This window comes from Camelus ferus, chromosome 7 (assembly GCF_009834535.1).
Source record: "Camelus ferus isolate YT-003-E chromosome 7, BCGSAC_Cfer_1.0, whole genome shotgun sequence".
In the NCBI taxonomy this organism is placed as follows: domain Eukaryota; kingdom Metazoa; phylum Chordata; class Mammalia; order Artiodactyla; family Camelidae; genus Camelus; species Camelus ferus.
Window position 1 is genome coordinate 79,072,288 of NC_045702.1, and position 21,510 is coordinate 79,093,797.

The window sequence follows — 21,510 nt, forward strand, 5'->3', positions numbered from 1 at the left end:
ACCTTCCAGTCTAGCATCATTGATCCTCACTACACATCATTAGGCAATTGCAGACGTAAGCTAAAGGGAGAGATTACTTATGTTTGACTCTATTCTGTAGACAACCCAACTAAAGAAGACAGTTCAGATTCTCTTAGTTTTGAACGTTACCATTCAATGGGAACCTCAGAGATGCTATGCCTTTAGAACGCCTTAACATACCTTAAAAATAAAACTCATTGTTATTTCCCTGTATAAAATGAATGTGTACTTAGTATAGTTCATAAAGAAACACAAACAGAAGAGAGGACCATTCCTTTTTGTCCCATCACACAGAGATGACTACTTGTTAATAGTTGCTGCCTTCTCTTAAGATTGATTAATGTTCCTTTTTAAAATTTGTCTCTCATACCGTACGTTCCATGGTATGCTCTGTCTTTATTACTTAATATGATACCGTGGACATTCTTCTACTCTGTGAACCCTTCCTTGCAGCCTTCTAACTCTTACAAGACCCCCTGGTTCACCACCACCTTGACTACCGGCTCACTTAGGGTGCCACAGTTTCCATTTTGCGTATCCGGCCAGTCCACAAAACGTGAGAGCAGGACAGGAAGTTCATTACTTCATTCAGCCATTCATTTACAATGCTGTGTTAATTTCTGATATATAGCATAGTAGTCTATATATATAGACTGCAGAAATATACATAGTCTATATGTATATATATATATACACATACATATATACACATATTCCTTTTCATACTCTTTTTTATTATAGGCCATTACAAGGTATTGAATATAGTTCCCTGTGCTGTACAGTATAAACTTGTCGTTTATCTATTTTATATATAGTAGTTAGCATCTGCACATCTCAAACTCCCATCCCCTTTTCCCCCTGGTAATCATAAGTCTTTTTCTATGTCTGTGAGTCTGTCTTTCCTTTGTAAATAAGTTCATCTGTGTCCTTTTTTTTTTTTTTTTTTTTTTTTTTCCAGATTCATCACTCAGTTTTTAAACCCCTATTACGGTCCCATTGCTCTCCGAGGAGCTGGCTACAAATACCCTTTACCGTCTGCCTTCTCTTTCACATTTCATTTCCTTACCGCCCTGCCCGTCTGCCTGCATCTCCCAAATAAACTGCTTATACTCAAATCTCAAGCCGTATATTCTGGAGAACCCAAAATAAGGTAAGTTGGTTTTGATGGAAGAAATTTTCACATATCGAGGGGAGGATGTCCTAAAGTAAAATATTAATTCTTGAAATAATGATTTTTATTATTTCAAAACATAAGAAAATAATATTATTGGTTTTGTTTGATTTTTGTTATTATTTCTCTATTGTTTTATATTTTATTATTGGTTTATATTTTGAACATCAAATCAGCCGTGGGATTCCTATTCTAGGAAGACCACACTTAAATTCAGACTCAGTGTGGAAGAGTAGTCTGTTATTTCAGTCATCATCTTGTGAAGGAGAGTTTGTTTTCTCTTCATTAGGAACCACAGATTAGATGCCATTTCTATTGCCTGCGTTTCAGAGGCAGGTCAGCATTGCGGTTACAAACACAGGCACTGAAGCCAGAAACCAGCCTTCCCCTCAGTCCCCATTCGGTAACTGTGACCACAGAGTAAATCCATCTCCACGACTCTATGTCCTCATCTATACAATGTGAGTCATGAAAGCACCAGTGTCAACGGGTTGTCCATGAGACAAATGTAAGAAAAATTACACCTCCTGGGCCTGCAACAGTGCCTGGGAAACAGCCGCAGCTCTGGATCCATGGCTGCTGTGACCAGGCTCAGGGCAGAATCCCAGGGAAAAGGATCCTGGCAGGAGACTCCACCTTGCTGTGTGATGACCGAATGCCCCGGGGGTGGGGTGGGGGGTGGTGATCTGAGGCCTGTGCCAGGAGTGTGCTGGTGGGGCTGTTACACCAGCCTTCAGTGAGGAGTGAACAAGAACCCCGTCCTGGAAGACAGACGAAAGCTCCACCCCATTCACCTCATTCATCCCGCTCACCCCAATACGTGGGAATCACCCAGCTCAGCTTGTTTAGATGGCCTGACAGAGTCGAAGAAGCATGGGATTTGGGGGTTTAAAAAGTCATTTTCTCTCGTGAAGCCTCAAACTCTTAATATTTGGGGTGGAGAGTAATTTGGTTAATTTATTTGTTTGTTTGTTTATTTTTAGAAGAGGTACTGGGGATTGAACCCAGGACCTCGTGCCTGCTAAGCATGTGCTCTACCCCTGAGCTCTACCCTCCCCTCAAATTCTTAGTATTGAAGTAGAAAGAAATGATCGTTACACTGCAACAGCGCTGTGATGGTATCTAAGGTATAATGTCACCAGCGTGTTTCCTGGCACTTGGTGGTTTCCTCTTTGAGCCTTATAACTTATGGGTAATTTCTGGATAGTTAAAAAAAAAAAAAAAGTACACGCCTCAATTTCTCTAGTGGGAGGTCCAGGCTGGGCTCCCAGCTGCGCAGCCTCTGTGGCTGTGTGTACTCAGGATGTGGGTGAGCCCAGCCTGGAGATGGTTCTTGTACGTGTTATCTGAGGAACTTCACGCTGTGGCCAGAAATCCAGAGGGCACAGTAATACGTAGCCTCATCTTCTTTCTTTAAGAAACTGATTTTCAAGGTGGAGGTGGAAATGGAAGCATATTTTCTTGCCTCAAGTTTGTTTTTCTTCCCTCCTAAGTCGCCTAGAGCAGATGCTGTCAAGACGTACATTAGCTGTTTCAGGCCCTGATCTGGTTTCTGCTGGTACCAGTGTATGTAATCTTTGTCAAAGCTGTCAGAGGGCACCTTACAAGATAGGAGTACACTCTTATCTCTTACTCCAGTAACTGATACTTCGGGTTGCTCCAACTGTGGCAGCATAAGGCCAGCTGCAAGCAAAGAAGAGAAATTCCCATGAATGAACGACATGAAAGAGGCAACAAAAAAAGACCCTCTTCAGTCTCTCCTGACGACTGAAATGATCGGGGGGCAACTCACAAGCCCAGAAGAAGGAGGAGATGGCCAGTTCCAGGAGTGCCATCCCGTCACCAGAACGACGCCCAGGGAGGAGGTAAGAAAGCGAGGGCTCTGCTCTGGTGGCAGGAGGTCTCAGGCCAGTGGCAGGAGTGCGAGGCTGGATCTGATGTCTCAGAAGAAGCGGTGGATGGGTGGGGTGGTTCTCCGGGGTTCTGTATGATCTGCTGCAGATAAGAGCAGCTCTGGTTTCATGGGTGCAGGGCAGATGGGGTAAGAGGGCTCACAGTCTGGAAGGAAAACCCCAAGATGAACTGTGTACAGCTGGGGGTGGGGCGGGGACAGTTCTCCTGTCCACTCAGCCAGTCCCCCTGCAATTCCAGCCTGTAGTAGCATTGCCGCAGAAATACGAAGACAGCCCTGCTGTGTTCAGCCCCTATGTCTGTCTGTCTATAACTTGCCGGTGATCCAGGACTTGCGTATGAAACTTAACTTTTATTTTTCCGTTAACACTACAAAAAAAAAAAATCAGACATTAAAATACCTCCTCAACTTTACATAATAATATGCACAAGAACTGGACAATTTTTTTTTAAATTAATTGAGATGTCACGGTGCAGATTACAACTCAGAGAAATCAGACTTAATTTCTAATCTCAGTGCCTTCAAGAGGGGACTGGAATGCAATGGCTGATGGCTGTAAGAGACAGAGCAATCTGGGGAAGTCAGCCTTTACTCAGCCTGGCTCCGCGCACAATCTCATGAACATTATGTCACATGCAGGAATATTTTAAAAGCAATGTTATGTTTAATAAGTAATGATAACATTGAAAATGAACGTGACGTCCACGGAGGACTTGCTATTTGTCAAGCACAACTCTAAATGTTCTCTTGTATTACTTTATTTAATTCCCTTCATTGTCCAGGGAGGTAGCCGTTACGATAATCTCCAGTTGACAGATGAGGATAGAGGCAAACAGAAGGGACTCTTTCAAAGACATGGAGCTGGTAAACGTGAAAACGCAAATAAATAAGGGTTGTTTATTACAGAAAATGGGTAAAATAAGGTATAAAAAAGGACAAAAAAAAGGCACATAGCATTTACTTTTGCTTTGAATTTTTCTCTGCATACATATGGATAGAAATGGGATTGCTTAGTATTATAGATAGAAATACATATTTTAAGTGGGATTTGTATAGTTGGCTCTACATTCCCTTCTTTTGGTTAACTTACCATTGTGAGCAGTATTGTTTTAAATAATCCACATGAATATATTTTTAATGACTGCAGATATTAAACACCTTCCAGTTACCACTTACCCCTATCTGACATGGACTGAATTATCTAAGCTTATGCCTAACTTTGCACAGTTTCACTTTGCTACAGACGTATCTTTTAGAGGTATTAAGAAGCTTTCAAGGTTGCATGAAGAAAATGCATGAAATGCTCAGATATTAGTAACTGGCACATCCCGAGTCTTCAATGATGTTATGAAATCTTATTATTACTCTTAGTATTATATTTTATTATTACTCTTATTATTAGAACTCATTATTACTGTTATTATCAAATAAGAGAAAATTACTTTGTTAGATTTTTTTTTTTACAATAAAACCAGAATAGCTCATTTAGGGAAATATGTAAACTGAAAGTATCAAATTACACAGTAGAAATAAAACCACCAGCTGGGACCCACCAGCACAGCAGTCAATGGTCACAACTTTTTCTGCGAAGTTTATGGTAAGGATTGAATGAGATGTTTGAAAACTTTCCATGCCTCAAATTTGTTGTTTTTCTCACCTGACTAAACCAGAACTGGGGGTTTTATTGAGATGACAAACATCAGAGTTGCCATAATTTCATTTGGTTTCTGCAGGTACCAGTGTATGACTGTATTTTCACAGTCTTCTCCCTACGAGATATATGAGCACTTTTCCTGTTGCTTTGGAAAATGACATTTTAGGCTGCTCCAGTTTTAACTGCCCACATCCAATTGCAAAAGAAAAAAAAAAGGGGATATTCTCTTGAACATCTGACATAGAAAGAGGGAACAATAAAGAATGTCTTTCATCTCCTATCTGTGTTGAATAATAGAGGAGACACTCACAAACCCAGAGGCAGAAATATATGAATATTCCCATCAGTGACATTCTCCTCTCTGCCAGACCATGTCGCCAAGAAGAAGGCAGAAAATGAGGACCCCCCTGTCCTTGGGGGACCCAAGTGTAGTGTGACTTGGTGGGAGAGGAGGAAGCAGTGGGTCAGGTGCTTCTACTGCAAATCAATGGAGGACTCGCTAGCCCTATTCTAAATATATTTTTTTAATTACCTTCATTTATACTCAATCTTGAGAGTTAGTATTATTATTATTTTTCTTTAACAGATGAGAACAGTGTGGATAAGTCACAAAACTGGTAACTGTGGGAGCCTGGATAACTCACAGATGCTCCTGGAAGAAAATCAGAGTAAATAGGTTGTAAAATGATGAAAATAATAGCCATTATCATTTACCTTTAAGCGTCTTCTCCACACATTTATACATAGTAATACGTTTGCTTGGATCATTACCCATACGTTTTAAATTTAAATGGGCTTTGCACATGCAGTTTCATATTCTGTTCTTTTAGTTACCTTTATATTTTGAAATTTTAGGTCCTTAAAAAGTTTATGTGAATGTCATTATTAATGACCTATGAAAATAATTACCCTTCTGTTCTACTTAGTTATCTCTTCTGATGTCAGTTAAGTTGTTTAATCTCTTGGCGTCTCAGTTTCTACATCTATAATTGCCTCAATAAATATCTTTCAGAGACTTAAGAAAGTTACATTATCACACTAAAAGCGATCATGTCTATAAAGTAAATAATGGTGCCTAAGACATAATAAGTCACTTATGGTGTTTTCTAGTTGTATTTTTAACATTATTGAAAGACAAAAGAAAACTATGTTGTTAAATAGGATTTTAATTGTAAAAATTCTTTAGTCCTTTTCTGAAAATGTACAAATTCATTAATAATATAAAAAAAAAAACATCCACTCCATCAGGAAAAAAAAAAAACTACCGTAAAACTCCAATATTACCTGCATTTTGTTTCTTCCACTGATGTAGATATTTATGAATTTGAGATTTAATGTATATTCATTTGTCCTTTACATGATTTTGGGGGGCATGTGAATATAAACATTTTCATTTGTATTAATAAATCTTCAAAATGCCATTTTAAATGGCTTTGTAATATTCTGTCATTTGAAAGCAACATAAATTATCTGCCTCTTTCCCTTGGTTCATCATTGAATTGATTACTATTTTTTCTAGGGCTGCCATTGAAAAGCAGATACAACTTTTATCCCGTGAGATCTGTTTCTCTAAAGACACTATCTCACTAAGCTACACTGCTCTTATGTACATTATGTGAGAAAATATGTGCAAAGAACTTAGCAAAGATATTTTGAGAAGCTTAACCCACACTTTTCAGGCTTTTCTTCTGAAAAGGGCTCATCTCCTCACGTTTGGTGTTTTCCATTCAGCTTCTGGTCTCTCTGCTCGCATTAAAAATATAGGGGACCAGGACTGTTCTCCTTAGTTGCCCCCTACCCCTAAACTAAGAAACTGCAATGGTCATAAACCTTGTAGGTCAGGATATAAATAAAAAAAAATATGAGCCCACCAGAAGCGGGAGAAGAAAGTCTGGAGGACTGTATGTCTAATTCCATCTCCTGTGTCTGCCTGCTCTGCAAATCCTCCTTTTTCCCTTCCAGTACATCTCAAAATTGAAAATCAGACTATGGATGCTTGAACTAGTGGCTAGAAAGAGTGAATATGTTAATATTTTATGGGGAATTTTTAAATAAAGTGAACAGTATGCATTCCTACCGGTATTCTTACCAGAAGCCCACTGCAGATACTACTATCAGAAACAGAAAATAAGGATCTTTTATTGTTTGATATTGAATAGCCAACTGATAATTTATTGGCATTTTACTTATTCTGTGGAGACACCTACTCATGCAAATCGTGGGTTAATAATTTGCATCAGTTTTCTGTGGTGGTTCATTCTGTCTCTGTGGGGATGGGAACAATGTGTTGATCCCTGCAAGTAAGAAGTGGTTTTGTGTAACAGACAAGGAGAGCCAGATCTTCTGGGTCCCAACATCACTCTGCCGACTGGCCGTGTACCAGATGTGTGATTTGAGCAAGTGACTGTACCGCCCCGTGCTTTATTTGCCCCATGAGTCAAATACGTTTCAAGATAACCCAAAGACCTTATAGGTAGTATGGTTTAGAGGAGCTAATATATGCAAAGCACTGAGAACACTGATAGAGAACTCACACTCACACATGCGCGTGCACGTACAAACACACACACACGACATTAGCTCTTCTGGTCTTGGCTGGTCCTCTCTCTTCTTTTACAGGCAGAATCAGAGTTGCCCAATATGGCGGGCCCATCTAACCCAGAGTTTTATCCTGATGACATCGCGTTGGTAGAATCATTTTCCCCACACCTCCCAACAAAAGGGACAATTTACCCCAGATATCCTACTGTTCACTTAGAGAGTTGCAGTCCTTAAACTTTTCGGTGGGGTCTCACAGTTCAGTTTAAAAACTATAGACTTCTTGTCTTTGGCTTGTCACTCACTTTAAGTCCTTAAGATTGCATTTCTGTGGCTGTACAATGGACCAATCATAGTTATACCGCAGAGCTGCTGTCTTGAGTAAATGGGATCATAATGGAACATGGTGATGCGCTCTCTCAGCCTGAAGCATGCCCACTCAGAGAACTCTCCGTGGCACAGCCGTAGCGCCCTCAGTTCCCAGACAAGATTTTAATTCATGGGGATATAGGATTAAATAAAGCTTTGGAAGCACACCTCCTGGGGTCAGCTGGAAAGTAATGTGCAAGCATGATGCAGGATGAGCTCCTGGAAAGCTCAGGAAATACTGCAGAGGAGGTGAGGCTGCGACTGGGAGCCCAGGTGGGGGGCTGGGAAGGATGTGGGTGGGTGCAGACCCAGGGAGGGGATCTTGTGTGGGGTGTCTCGACAGTTCTAGTACTGTGAGTACCAGCCAGCACAGTAGTAAATTCCCGTATCTTCTTTTTCTATGAAATTTACTGTAAGGGTTGAAGTAAGCTTTTGAGAATTCTTTCTTGCCTCAACTTTGTTGTTTTTCCCATCAATTAGATTTCGAGCTGTGGTTGTCGTTGAGATCACGAAAATCAGATGCTCCAAAGCCTGCTTCCGTTTCTGCCGGTACCAGTAAACTGTTTCTGATTCAAAATCTCTGCTCTCTATCTTGCAGTTGATCTCAATACTTTTCCTTACTTCAGTGGAAACAGATACCTGGGACTGCTCCACTTTAGATAACGCAAGTCCAACTGTGAATAAAAGGAGAGAATTTCCAGTGAGCTTTGGATAATATAAGAAACATCAAAGAATTTCTCTGCTCACTCGTGTAAAAGAAATGGTCAGGGAGTGACTCACGAGCCCACAAGGAGAAGAAGGTGAATGCTTCCAGCAGTGACATCTTGGCTGCCAGGCTATGTGCTCGAGGAAAAGGTAGGAAGATGAGGACCTGGTGGCTGGGTGCCCCGAGTCAGGGCTAGGAGGGCGTGGCCTGAATCGGGGAGGGAAAGGAACTGGTGAGTCTAGCGGGTCCCTGGGATGCAGGTTCTTCAGGCCTGAGTTTCCTGTTTGCTCTGATCCTCAGACTTTCCCTGCGCATCTGAAGATAAGGCTGGTGGTCTCTGGAGGGCTATTTGGCATGAATGTGCGGGAGCTGCAGGAGCATCTTGAGTTCTGTGGGAATGCGAATGGTGTCTACTTGCCTAGGAGCTACTTTATGAACACTTTTTTCTCAGCATAGTATTTTAAAATATTGCATGTTTAATAAACATTGACTTCTATGGTAGGGAATATTTAATGAGCATTTTCATTGGTTAGGCTTTTTTTTTCTAAATGTTTCTCATCTCGTAGCACATCACATGGTACTGGTGCTGGTAGTTCTCATTTTATAGACCAGGAAAACGAGTTTCAGGGGAGTGCCATGACTCAACAGAAGCCCCCCAGCTCAGACGTGGAACAAGCTCATTGAAGAATTTCAGAGAAACAGGGCAAAGATGAAAATAAAAATGTGATCACATTGTCACGACAACAACTCTTATCATTATGATGTCTTAACTGCTGGATTTCTTCTCTGCAGATATACGGATATTAACACGATATTGTGGATTATAAATATATTCATTAGCCACTCTCTGTCTTTTGATTGGAGCGTTTATTCTATTTACACTTAAAGCAATTATTGACACACAGTTACTTTTTGCCATTTCATTAATTGTTTGTGGGCTTTTTTGTGGTTCGTTTTTGTTCTTTTCTTCTTCTTTTGTTCTCTTTCCTTTGATTTAATTATTGTCTTCCGTGTTATGTTTGCGTTCCTTTCTCTCTTGTGTGTGTATTTATTATAGATTCTTTGGTTTGTGGTTACCATGAGGATTTATATGTAGCAATCTGTATAGAATATCTTAAGTTTCTTACCTCTTTTAAGTTTGAATGCATTTTAACGACGCACTTTTACTCCACACCCCCCACGTTTACTGTCCTTGATACCGTGTTTTACTTCTTTTCGTTTTGCGTGGCTTTAACTGCTTCCTACCGATGCAGATGGTTTTTCTACATTTGTCTTTTAACCTTCCCACTAGCTTTCTATGTGGGTTGAATTACTGCTTTTCCTGTATATTTGCCTTTATCAATGAGATTTTTCCTTTCTTAATTTTCATATTTCTATTGTGGCCTTTTCTTTTCTACTTAAAGGAGCCCCTGTGTCATTTCTTATAAAGCTGGTTAGGCAGGGCTGAACACTCTTATTTTTTTCTTATCTGTAAAACTTTTGATATCTCCATCAAATCTGCAGGAATGCCTTCCTGGGTAGAGTGTTCTTGGTTGTAGGTTTTTCCCTTTCAGCATTTAAAACATTTCACACCACTCTCTTCTTGCCTGCAAATTTTCTTTAGAAAAGTCAGCTGATAGCCTTATGGGAGCTCCCTTTTATGTAACTCGTTGCTTTTCCCTTGCAGATTTTAATATTCTCTCTTTCATTTTTTCCGTTTTAATTATAACGTGTCTTGGTGTGGTCCTCTTTGCACTGATCCTGTTTAGGACTCTCTTCCCTTCCTGGTCCTGGATTTCTGTTTCCTTTTCCTGCGTAGGGAAGTTTTCAACTACGATGTCTGCAAATATGTTCTCTTCCTCTTTTCCTCTCTCTTCTCTTTCTGGACTCTTACAGTGAAAATGTTAGTATGCTTGATGCTGTCCAAGAGGTCTCTCAGATTATCCTCATTTCTTTTTTTTTCTTTTTATTCTTTTTACTTTTTTTCTGTTCAGCTTTTGTGATTTCTGCCTCTCTGTCTTCCAATTCACTGATCTGTTCCTCTATACCAAGGAATCTATTTTTTATTTCTTCTAATGTATTTTTTATTTCATTTATTGTATCCCTTATTTCCACTTGATTCTTCCTTATATTTTCTAACTCTTTGTTACAACCTTCTAATTCCTCACTCTGTTCGCGTAATCTACTTCTGAGCTGTCTGAATGTCTTTAGGATCATCACTTGGAACTCCTTATCAAGTCGATTGCTTATCTCCACTTCACACAGTTCTTCTTCTGGGCTTTTATCTTGTTCATTCATTTGGAGCATATTCCTCTGTTGCCTCATTTTGCTTAATTGGCTGTGTTTATTTCTATGTATTTGGAAGTGTGGTTTTATTTCCTGACCTTGGGGACATAGCCTTTTTTAGGAGACACCCTATATGTCCCAGCAGTGCACTCCCCTCTTGTTACCTGAATTAGATGCTCTAGGGGTGCCCTGTATGTGACCTGCGTGACTCCCTTAGTTGTGGCGGGCTGACTACTCTGAGGGTTCTGGTAAGTGTGGCTGGCCCCCAATCCAGTGTGTTGTCCCCAGTCAAGTGTGTCCCAAGTTGACCTTCTAGCCATGACCTCTTGAGTGGCTACTCATTCTGTCCTGACCAGGCTCTGCTCAGCTGGGCAATAGGATTTGGTCACAAATGCCAAAGTATATTCTTATAAAGTTAATAAACACTAAGGGTATTCAAAGTGCACTATTCAACAGTGCAGTTGAAACAGCATGGACTATTTGTTTGGACTGATTACTGCCTTTCTCAAAGCAGCAGTTCCTTCTTGCATCAAACATACTTATTAGCAGGGTTTTAATGGTAATCACATGAGCTTCTGAACACATGTGACCTCCAGCACATTATCTGGCAGCCCGTGGGGGCTACATGGATATGAATTCCATTACATTTCATCATTAGTGCCTCTAGCCTGAGTCTCTCACAATTACTGGAAATCTCTGGGAAATGAAATAATGCACCTTGCCCCTCTCTTCTCTTTCAGATAATCAGCCCATTTCAACATACATAGTCTCTAACTAGGAACCCACAGCAGTAGGAACTGATGTCAAACCAGACATTTAGGGGCACAGTTACTAACATCTGTGGGGGTGCAATCGATAGCCATCAGACTCCCTTTCCTCTTTCCTTTGACATGAGGCATCGACCCGAGGAGCACAGGAAATGCTGCGGGCTGAGGCTGAGGTCTGGGCTCAGGACCGAGGTTGCTCCGCGTTGCGAAGGATGTGGTCACGGTCACGATAAGGGCTCTGATGGTACTGTAGGTTCCCAGGGGCCCTTATATTAGGTCTTCATTTCCTCTTCTTCTTCTGTGAATTTTATGTACTCCATGGTTGCGGGGTCGCACGTGACCCTCAGAAGCCCGATTTGGTGTTAGCACATTTACGTGTATGAAAAGTTACATCTCGATACCTTACAGTGAATACATATGTTTCTTTTTTGCTATTGAAATAAATATTTTCATTTGCTTCAATTATATCTGTCCAGTTTTAAACATAAACAGAAGAACAGCATTTCCAACAGGAAGCAAACTTATTAAGACAAAAACATTAGTTTTTTTTTTTTTTGCTGGCACAAGTTATTTTATTTTTATAGAAGTATAGTTGATTTACAATATTATATTATCTTCAGATGTACAACATTGTGACTCAATATTTTTATAGATTATACTCCATTTTAAGTTATTACAAAATAACAGCTCTACTTCTCTGTGCCGTTGCTTATTTATTTTACACATATTAGTTTGTGTCTCTTAAACCCACACCCCATCTTGCCCCTCCCTACTTCCCTCTCCACATTGATAACCACTAATTTGTTCTCTATGTCTGTGAATCTGTTGTAATTTTATATTTACATTCTTTTGTTTTATTTTTCAGATTCCACATATAAATGATCACGCAGAGTATTTGTCTTTGTCTGTCTGACTTATTTCACTGGAAGTTACTTTAAAAAAAAAAATCCCTCACCAAATCTGAGAAATAGAGTAACAAATTTATATTCCGAGAGTGAAAAGCAGATAAATATTTGAAGCCGGCCGTCCTGTCTGCCCAGGCTGAGTGTCCAAAAAGGATGAGGAGGAGACAGGGAAGAGGAACAGGAGGAGGAGCAAGGAGCCTCCCAGGGTGTTAGCAGAGGAAACACGTTCCTCTGCTGGGTCAATTGTATAAAAAGGAATGGCCACACCCACCTTCATCTTTTGATTCCTGGACATAAACCTTCTGACTGTGAGTTGGATGTCACCTGTATCTGGTCACTGGAGGAGAATGCAGCCAATCCAAGGCCACCTGTCAGGGAGGGAACTTGCCCTGACCTCAGTCTCCTCCCGCCTCCCAGTCCCCTGCTGATGCTTCCACTGACTGCTCCCAGACAGCAACCAGGGATGAGACCACTGGTCATTAATCATGCATGTCTGACTCACTCGTAAGATGTGAGAAATCCGTGCCCCCACAGAAGGGGACTCACAGAGTCTAAGCTGAAGGTCTGTCTCTCCCCGCCGGCTCTCCCAGTGAAGACCACCTAAGGCTGACTCTCTAGCAGCTTTTTCCATGAACGGTGGTGGATCATGTTCTCAGGCACTGAGCGCCAAGCCACCCTGCAGATGGAGAGCCTCCTGTGCAATGAAGTGTGCAGTTCTGCTTGAGACGACCTCCTGACTGCATCTGCACCTGGACAAAACAGAAGTAAAGAAAGCAAGACCACCATGCCCCACGCTAATGAGAAGACTGCATATTTTTGGCACTGTCTGTACTACTTGGTGTCTGTACCACTTAAGAAAAAAGAGTCATTCCAGCCCAATGAGCCACCCTGGAAACCCTGAGCATTAACACTGTCTCTCACTTGGCAGACAGGATCAGCGGGAATCAGGAGAGAAAACAAGATTTCGTTTTGTAAAAGAAGCAAAAGTTGTTAGAGGAGAGATGAGAAAAAGTAGTCAAGACAGAGCCCATTACAGGCATTCTTTTTTGGGGGAGAGGGGTAATTATGTCTATTTATTTATTTATTTGGAGGTACTGGGGATTGAACCTGGGACCTCCTGCATGCTAGGCAGGCATTCTACCACTGAGCTATACCCTCCTTCACTATAAGCACTTCTAATCATCAAGTTTCACTTGCTGTCTCTAAGCTCTCAATAATATGCCAAGGTATTTTTAATATTATGAAATGTGTGAATTCTTTTTAAAAATAAATTTGAAATAAAATTCAAAGGTGATCAAAGTTTCCTGTTAGATAATTTAGGCACCACAGAAGTGACACAGGGAAAAAAAGGATCCATGCCCCAAACCTCCAAAGGTGACCACTCCACTCTCCTACCTCAGGCTGACCCTCTAAACCCGCTCTCAGGGCTGGAAGTAGAGCGTACTCAAGATAGACAGTCAACGTGTACTTCCTGGGGGGCCTAGCAGTTTTTAGAATTGTGGTTTTTTTTCCAAGTTGACTCTTAGGTAACACACATCCTTTTTTCCCGCCACACTAGTATGTGTGGGGAGTTGGTAATGGATGATATGTTACAGAAAATAGTGATTTTTTAAGGTTTCCTTGAACTTTATTCAGCATGAATTAGATAATATAATGTTGGTTCTGTTACTCAAAGTCACTGTGAATACCCTCTTCAGGTACAAAGGAAAGTAAGGTGAGTCAAAATCATCGGGAGATTTCAGGCATCCATCTCTACAAAAATCCCCCTTCCACCCATTCGGTAATGCAAATACCTCAACAATCATGGAAACATAGATCTTACTTCAGCAGACGGTGTGGGGAGCCCCATTCAGTACTCAGTACTGTATATTCCAATGAAACGCTTTCTGTGTTCTGTGCATCTGCAATTTAAACAATCATTTAACTGCCAATGTTGACTTAGGACGGGGCTGATTTGCCTCTGGCCGGTTTGCCTTTGGTGTGTGTGGCCAAAGTGACTTTGGTGAAATTCACCTTAGCAAAAAGAAGGGCAGCAGGGGTAAATGACTCCACATCTAGTTGGAGACTGTCATTTCACTGGGGATTGGTGGCCCAGCAACAGAAAGGGGCTTTACAAAAGCAACCTCCAGCTTTGACAGAGCCTATGAGATTTGCGATTTCCGCTGTGCACAATGCCTGGCTCAGAGTGCCCATAGAACACTTAAGCCAGAAAATGAACTACTCCCCAGGCTCCCATCCAATGTAGACTTTGATTTGGACTCAGTAAGTAGCAGTGTTTATAAGCTTTGTGCAAAATCCAGTATCACCATTCTAGGGCATGCATTTGATATATTTATCATTGCAGTCAGTTAGATCATGCTGTGTTTGTTACATTTTAGCCTCTAGAGAATAAATAGCATTGAATCTAATCTCCATTATTTTAATCAAAGGAGAAGAGTGGATCAGAAAAAATCTTAACATAATGCAAATTGGCTGGTATAGATAATGTGGGGTATAGATCTCGGCAGAAGATAAAAGAGGGAGTAACAGAGGTCAACTTGGAGGATTAAGCATGGATGCCCCGGGAAAGCCTGTTGGGCAGAGAACAGAGCCCTGAAAATCGAGCCTGATTATTTGCACGTGCTCAGGCACAGCTTCCTCTTAGAGAAAATATAGAGTGTGGCAACTTCACATAGAGTCAGCCACATAAAAGTTTACCTAGAAAACTGCACAAAAGCGTACAGGTGGCGACTGTGGTTTCCTAATTCACGGCAGTGAATGGAAAACCAGTGAACGTTTATCGAACGACACGGCTCTAAGGTCTGCTACTGTGCGCGTCCCAGAGTGCACAGGAGTAGGTGGCCGCGTCTTGTTCGTTTACACTGTGAATGGTGAGGGTAGACGTCGAAGTGTCAGGTGTCTTGTCTGCCTCAAACTTGCCCGGCGTAATGCCCGATTCCACGTTGACGGTGTTGTCAGACGAAATGTACAGCAGGAGCTGCACGGCTTGCCCGGGCCTTTCTCGATACCAATACACAGACGTTGTAGAAATTGTGACACCGGATACCACGCATTCCAGGCGGGCTGTTTTTGACAGCTGTTTGGTACTGGACAGTTGCGGTTGCTCTAGATGACCTGCACCATACACACCGTCTAAAAAAAAAAAAGGAGGAAAGTAAATAAACCAAAAATTTGGAAATTTTTTTTTAAATGACAAAAATTAGAGATCTGTCCAAGGAGACTGGGGGAGGAAAAAGACTTACAAGCCCCAAGGACTGCCAGAGTTAACAGCTGGAACGGTGACAGCATGTCTGGATGGACCACACTTTCCTCCAGGACAGCCTGGAACTACTGCCGAGAGGCGCTGCAGACCTCTGTGGCTTGGCTGAGTCAACCGTCAAACTTCCCGTGGGTGAGGCTGAACATGGCTCTCTTGCTTTCTTGTGAAGGTGTGTCCTCCCCGCCTGTTAGCACATCCCTTCCTGAGAAGTGTCACAAAGTCCTCCAGCTGAGTACAGACCAAAGAGCATGGAGGGCCACCTTAGAACTCTGAGGTGACTCATTTTTCCAAACACTATTCATTGTTTCCATAATTATTATTATTCATCATTATTATTCATTATTCTTTCAAAATTATTATTCATAAGCTTCCATTATGGACAAGGCATCATGCTAAGTTTTTTGGTTGTAATAAAGATGCAACGATAACGCACCTCACCATGGAGCGTGTCTAACGGGAGGCGGCGCGACTTAATGCTATGATCTTGGCCTTCTCTCCTTCCTCCCATTGCCTTTCACAGAATAAACGCTCAATAACCCCAGGGACTTGGCAGGCTAGAGTCGGCGGGAAGAAAGGAGGGGGGTCTGAGCTGTGTTATACATCCTTGGGACCACAGAGAACTTCTGAAACCAGCTGGAGAGACTTTGGTTCATCCATCTGCTCCCGTCTGTTCAGTTATCCACAAACCCTCCAGCACAGACCACCTGCGGGGGGCTGAACACGCCATTCCAGTGTGTTTGCTTTTGTTTAAGGTTCAGGTTTATGCCTTCTCCCTCAGCTACTGGAACAGCGTATCTCTATGAGACCCCAGCTTCTCTATAAAATAGTGCTTCTTCCGTGTGGACGCCGGAGTTGCCTTTTAGTCTGCTTTTCTTTCTCTAACCCAAGACATCGCATCTCTCCCAGGGTGTCTTTTATAGGCTGCGCTTTCCTAAACCACTGAAAAGTGCTGCTTTCCAGATTCCACTTCTCACTTTACCTGCTCTGCCTGAGTGACCTCTTCTCTGTTCTTAGCTTTAATCATCCTGCAGGTGTGGGCGGGGAGGGAGATAGGAGGAAATTCCATCTCATCTCCAGCCCACATTTTCTCCCGACGAGCTCCATACGCATGTGTCCTGCTAACAGCTGGGCATCTTCAAGTGCACCTCCCATGGGAGTTCAACCTGACTTTGTTCAGAGCCCAGAGTGGACTCATTAACTCCCACCTAACCATCTCTTCTTCTCTCTCAGGGAAGGACTTGGATCCCCACTTTATCCAAGCCAGCACCTTGAGTGTCAGCCTCACATCCTTCTCCTGACTAATTCAACAGGCTCCAATTCCTGTGGATTCTGCCTCCAGAATATTTCTTGACTCTCCTCCTACCTCCTCATCAGGTCCACTGCCTTCTACCTTCCTTGAATGCCACCTCCTGTAGGATTTGGGGTGGATCTCCAGCCTCTCTGGCCCTCTGTTCTCTCTCCTGTGAAGTGAGGTTGCTTAAATGCTAAAATTAGGACATCACATGGAAAAGAAACACTCCAGTGTCCATTCATCCACTCATTCCTTTCTCTTTCATCCATTCGACAAACACCTGAGATTACAAAGATCAATAACGCATAGTCTCATCACTCGAGGAACTGTTACCAGTGACTAGAAAGAGAACAATGAATAAATAACACACCACAGCTTGGGCAGGAGGAGCTGTGGGAGGAAGCACCAGCTGGCGCTCCTAGAATGCTGCTGGAGGCACGTCCATCCCTGACTTCCCGGGTAGGAGCCGCTTCCTGGAAGAGGTGGTACCTGAGCAGAGCTGAGCTCAAAAGGACGAGCAAAAGTCAGCCAGGAAGGGTGGGATACTCAGCAGTCCAGAGAGGAACAGTACAAACCAGTCTGTAATACTGGGTCATAGAACTCTAGGTGGAGAGTGGATGAAGACAAGAAAGGCGGGGAGGCGGTGGGACATCACAGTCTCATAGCCTGAGCCCTCTAGACTTTATCCTCAGAGGAAGGGTGTAGCAGGGTGAAGAATTTTAAGCAGGCACCTGACTTGATCAGATCAACCCTGGGGTCCTGGGAAGCTGGGTGGTAAGAGACCAGAAACAGGAAACCATCTCCCTTAGACTCCTTTCGATGTAAGAAGACCCCTGCATCTCTGTAATTTTCAATTTAATAGGCTGGAAAGTGAAGCCTTCCAACCGCTATACCTTTATCTGTTTATTTTACCACACTCTTATCCTGAGCTATGTCACGTTTATGGGGTTGAGATGTGGGACACAATCTTTTCTTAAGTTTCCCGGGCTTTCATTCTCCTGTACGGATTTGTTCTTGGCTGTAATCTAGGGAGACATTTTCTTTCTTTCTTTCTTTCTTTCTTTCTTTCTTTCTTTCTTTCTTTCTTTCTTTCTTTCTTTCTTTCTTTCTTAGTATTTTTTATTTATTGTTATATTATTTAATTACTTTATTTTGATAGTGGTGATGGGGAGGTAATTAGGTTTATTTATTTTTTGAGGAGGTAGTGGGGATTAAACCCAGGACCCTGTGCATGCTAAACATGTGCTCTACCATTTGAGCTATAGCCTCCCCACCAGACATTTTCTTAAGGAAAAAAAATGCCCTTTTTGCAGTGTGTTATCTGACAGCAGATAAGCACCAGTGGGGCTGGCAGCTTCTATAGGTGAGTAGGTTATATCCTGACCTGCTCCCTCGCTGTCCTCACCACTCGTTTCTTTAGTTCCCTTCCCTGGTGATGAGAGGAATGCACACTTGTTACACAAACGTGCAAAGAACAAAAAGAAAAGATCACTAACCTTCAAACTATGCGGCAGCATAAGTAGTGACAACCTCGTCTGTTTCCTTCTACTTTTGAGTTTATAATTTACATAATTATGGCCAAACTGCTTATATTATTTAAACTCTTTTAAAAAGTCAGTTTAAGTTTATTATAGAAATTTTGGATGTCCAGAAATGTATGTAAGTCAGCTGTTTATTTCTTCTAGTCTTTCTGATTTGCAATATGTGTATCTTTCATTTTAAAATGTTTATCAAACATGGTCTTATAGTATATGTGGATTTTCATTACGTATTTGCATTTACTTTATACAATATGCATGTACCATGTTGTTGTAAACTATATAAACATAGTTGTTTTGCTTTCTTTTTTTCAATTTTTAATTGAAGTCTAGTCAGTTTACAATGTTGTGTCAGTTTCTGCTGTACAGCATAATGTTTCAGTCATACATATACATAGCATGTATTTTTTCATATTTTTTTCATTATGGCTGACTGCAAGATATTAAATATAGTTCCCTGTGCTATACAGTAGAAACCTGTTATTTATCTATTTTACATATACTAGTTAATATTTGCAAATCTCGAACTCCCAGTTTATCCCTTCCCACCCCCTTTCCCCCGGTAACCATAAGTTTGTTTACTATGTCTGTGAGTCTGTTTCTGTTTTGTAGATAAGTTCATTATAGTGTCTTCCTTTTTCTTTTTTTAGATTCCACATATGAGTGCTATCATGTGATATTTTTCTTTCTCTTTCTGACTTATTTCACTTAGAATGATAATCTCCAGGTCCTTCCATGTTGCTGCAAATGGCGTTATTTTGTTCTTTTTATGGCTCAGTAGTGTTCCATTATGTATACATACACCACAACTTCATTATCCAGTCATCTGTTGTTGGACATTTTGTTGCTTCCATGTCTCGGCTATTGTGAATAGTGCTGCTATGAGCATTGGGGTGCATGTATCTTTTCAAATTGGAGTTGCTTCTGGATAGATGTCCAGGAGTGGGATTGCTGGATCATAGGGTAAGTCTATTTTTAGTTTTTTGAGGAATCTTCATACTGTTTTCCACAGTGGCTCCACCAGACTACATGTCCCACCAGCAGTGTAGGAGTGTTCCCTTTTCTCCACACCCTCTCTAGCATTTATCATTTGTGGACTTTTTGATGATGGCCACTCTGACTGGTGTGAGGTGATACCTCATTGAAGCAAGATTTCTTAAGGCAAGTTTTAGTGTTTTGATTGATTCTTCGACCATATGAAGGTATTATCTAACAATTTTAATGGAGTTCTGGCATATATATTATTTTCCAACGACATTTTCTGACTAGTTTCCTGTTACATTAAATAATCTACATCCTTTGGATGATGCATAGCACCCTGTGATGAAACATCCTTCAGTTATACTTTTTTTCTTTTCAGGCATTAGGGTTAACTTCGGGGGTTGCTATAAATGGTGCTACCGTGAATGAACACCCGTGCACAAAAATTTCAGTACATATGTTCTGTTTCCTTAGGAAAGTGATCGGTTGATGGTGTGAACACTTTCTCAGTGGTGTGTGTTCTGCCCATGTGTCCTGGGCTCTGTGATGGCTCCTCCTGCCTGAGATCTGAGACAGCAATCAGATCACTATTTCAATTACTTGCTGTCTCAACCCAGCTGCACATTATTATTACTGAAGGGGGCTTTTAAAAGCCTGCTGTCTGGTGGGAGGGTGTAGCTGAAGTGGCAGAGCATCTGCTTAGGATACATAAGGTCCTAGGTTCAATGCCCAGTACCTCCATTAAATAAATAAATAAATAAAAACTTAATCACCTCCCTCATCCATTAAAAAAAAAAAAAAAAAGTCTGTGATGAAGTCTGGACCTTAGTAAACAAAGAGCACGAGATACTCTTGAAGAACCTTCGCTCGGTTCATACTCAAAAAGGAGTAGCAATTTCTTCTAGCACTTTTGAGTTAATTGTTTTGTAAAGGCTAATTTTTTTAAGGTCATAGAATCGTGGATGCATTCAATGATCACAGATACCCTTTACTGAATGCCTCACACTGTACGTATTTACTCCTTCCTGGCAAGCATAAAGTAAGTGTTACTTATGTCCATTTTGCCGATGAAACGGAGGCTTAGGGAAGTTAAGTGACTTACTTGAGCTTGCCTAGGTAGTAAAGACACACCGAGGATTTGAGCCGAGTCTGCCGGGCTCCAGATCCTGTGCCCTAAGAAACTTGCCGGCCTGCTTGTGACTCAGGAAGTAATTTCTCTCCTCACTGGGCTGTTTCAGTGTACTGCAAATTGAGATGCTGCTATACTGCTGATTGCTTTCGATTTGCGCGTCTTGCTTACAAAATGTAGCATTTGGATTGCGTTTACTCACACTATCTCCTAGCACCCCCTCCTGGCCATTGGCAGTATGTCATACAAGTTATATTCCCCTGTATCGGAGCCCCAGAAAGTGATGTCTATTAACAGCAAAAGACTCAGCACAGTGAATGAAAGGGCCCTAGGATGCAAAAGCAAGGAACCTGTTTTTCCAGTTGTATTTCTAATGTGCTTGATATCTTTAAGCAAGCAACTCCTCCTCGCAAGGCCCCCATTTCCCCCATTTCCCCAGCCCCTAAAAGAGAGGAGTGGGTGAAGTTTTTGATCTCTTCCAGTTCCGATCATTTGTTGTGGCAAGATGAAAACCGGTAGCTTATCCTTTGAGTTTTCATCCAATAATCACGCATGCTGCTTGCTTCCTTTTGACTCGATACCACTCAAGAAAAATCCTATTCTGAGTGGGCTCCATGACAAAAATCCCATGAATTCCTGTGTGTTGGGAAGCTATGTGTAGCTACTGGCTTTGTTACCCAGTCTGACCACTACATGAGGCACTTACTCCGGCAAACTCATTTCAAGCTAATGCATAGGAAATGCTCAAGTACCTTACCTAGAAAAGATGTAAGCACTGAGGCTCGGAGAGAGCCCACTGTGCACAGGCTTACACACACAGTGCACACACTGGTACATGTATACAATTACAGTAGATACGAAAAGCTACATTGTGCTGATTCTTACAGGTAACTGGTTCTGCCTCTGTCTGGAAAATAAAAGAGAAGACCTTTAGTAAGTCCAAATATGCATGCAAAATAGAATTCTCTTGCGGAGATTCAGAACTTGCCATCTGTCTGTACCAC

The 21,510-nt window shown here is 41.6% G+C and overlaps 1 long non-coding RNA gene and 3 gene segments (V, D, J or C); 1 reads left to right on the forward strand and 3 right to left on the reverse strand.

Moving 5' to 3' along the window:
* Positions 1 to 3,302, reverse strand: part of LOC102506149 — a 22,524-nt gene extending 19,222 nt beyond the window's left edge. The window contains 2 exon segments of the C gene segment in view: positions 2,568 to 2,875; positions 2,985 to 3,302. Coding sequence covers positions 2,568 to 2,875; positions 2,985 to 3,027 — 351 coding nt within the window.
* On the forward strand, positions 2,928 to 13,607 carry LOC116665052. Its single transcript, XR_004321638.1, has 3 exons — positions 2,928 to 3,057; positions 8,264 to 8,520; positions 8,672 to 13,607. It is a non-coding gene; the product is annotated as an uncharacterized LOC116665052 (long non-coding RNA).
* On the reverse strand, positions 7,956 to 8,695 carry LOC116665051. The segment is given in 2 exon segments: positions 7,956 to 8,339; positions 8,446 to 8,695. Coding segments are annotated over 2 exon segments (372 nt in total).
* Positions 13,608 to 14,626: 1,019 nt separating the features above from the next.
* On the reverse strand, positions 14,627 to 15,869 carry LOC116665050. The segment is given in 2 exon segments: positions 14,627 to 15,440; positions 15,551 to 15,869. Coding segments are annotated over 2 exon segments (384 nt in total).
* Positions 15,870 to 21,510: the final 5,641 nt, after the last annotated feature.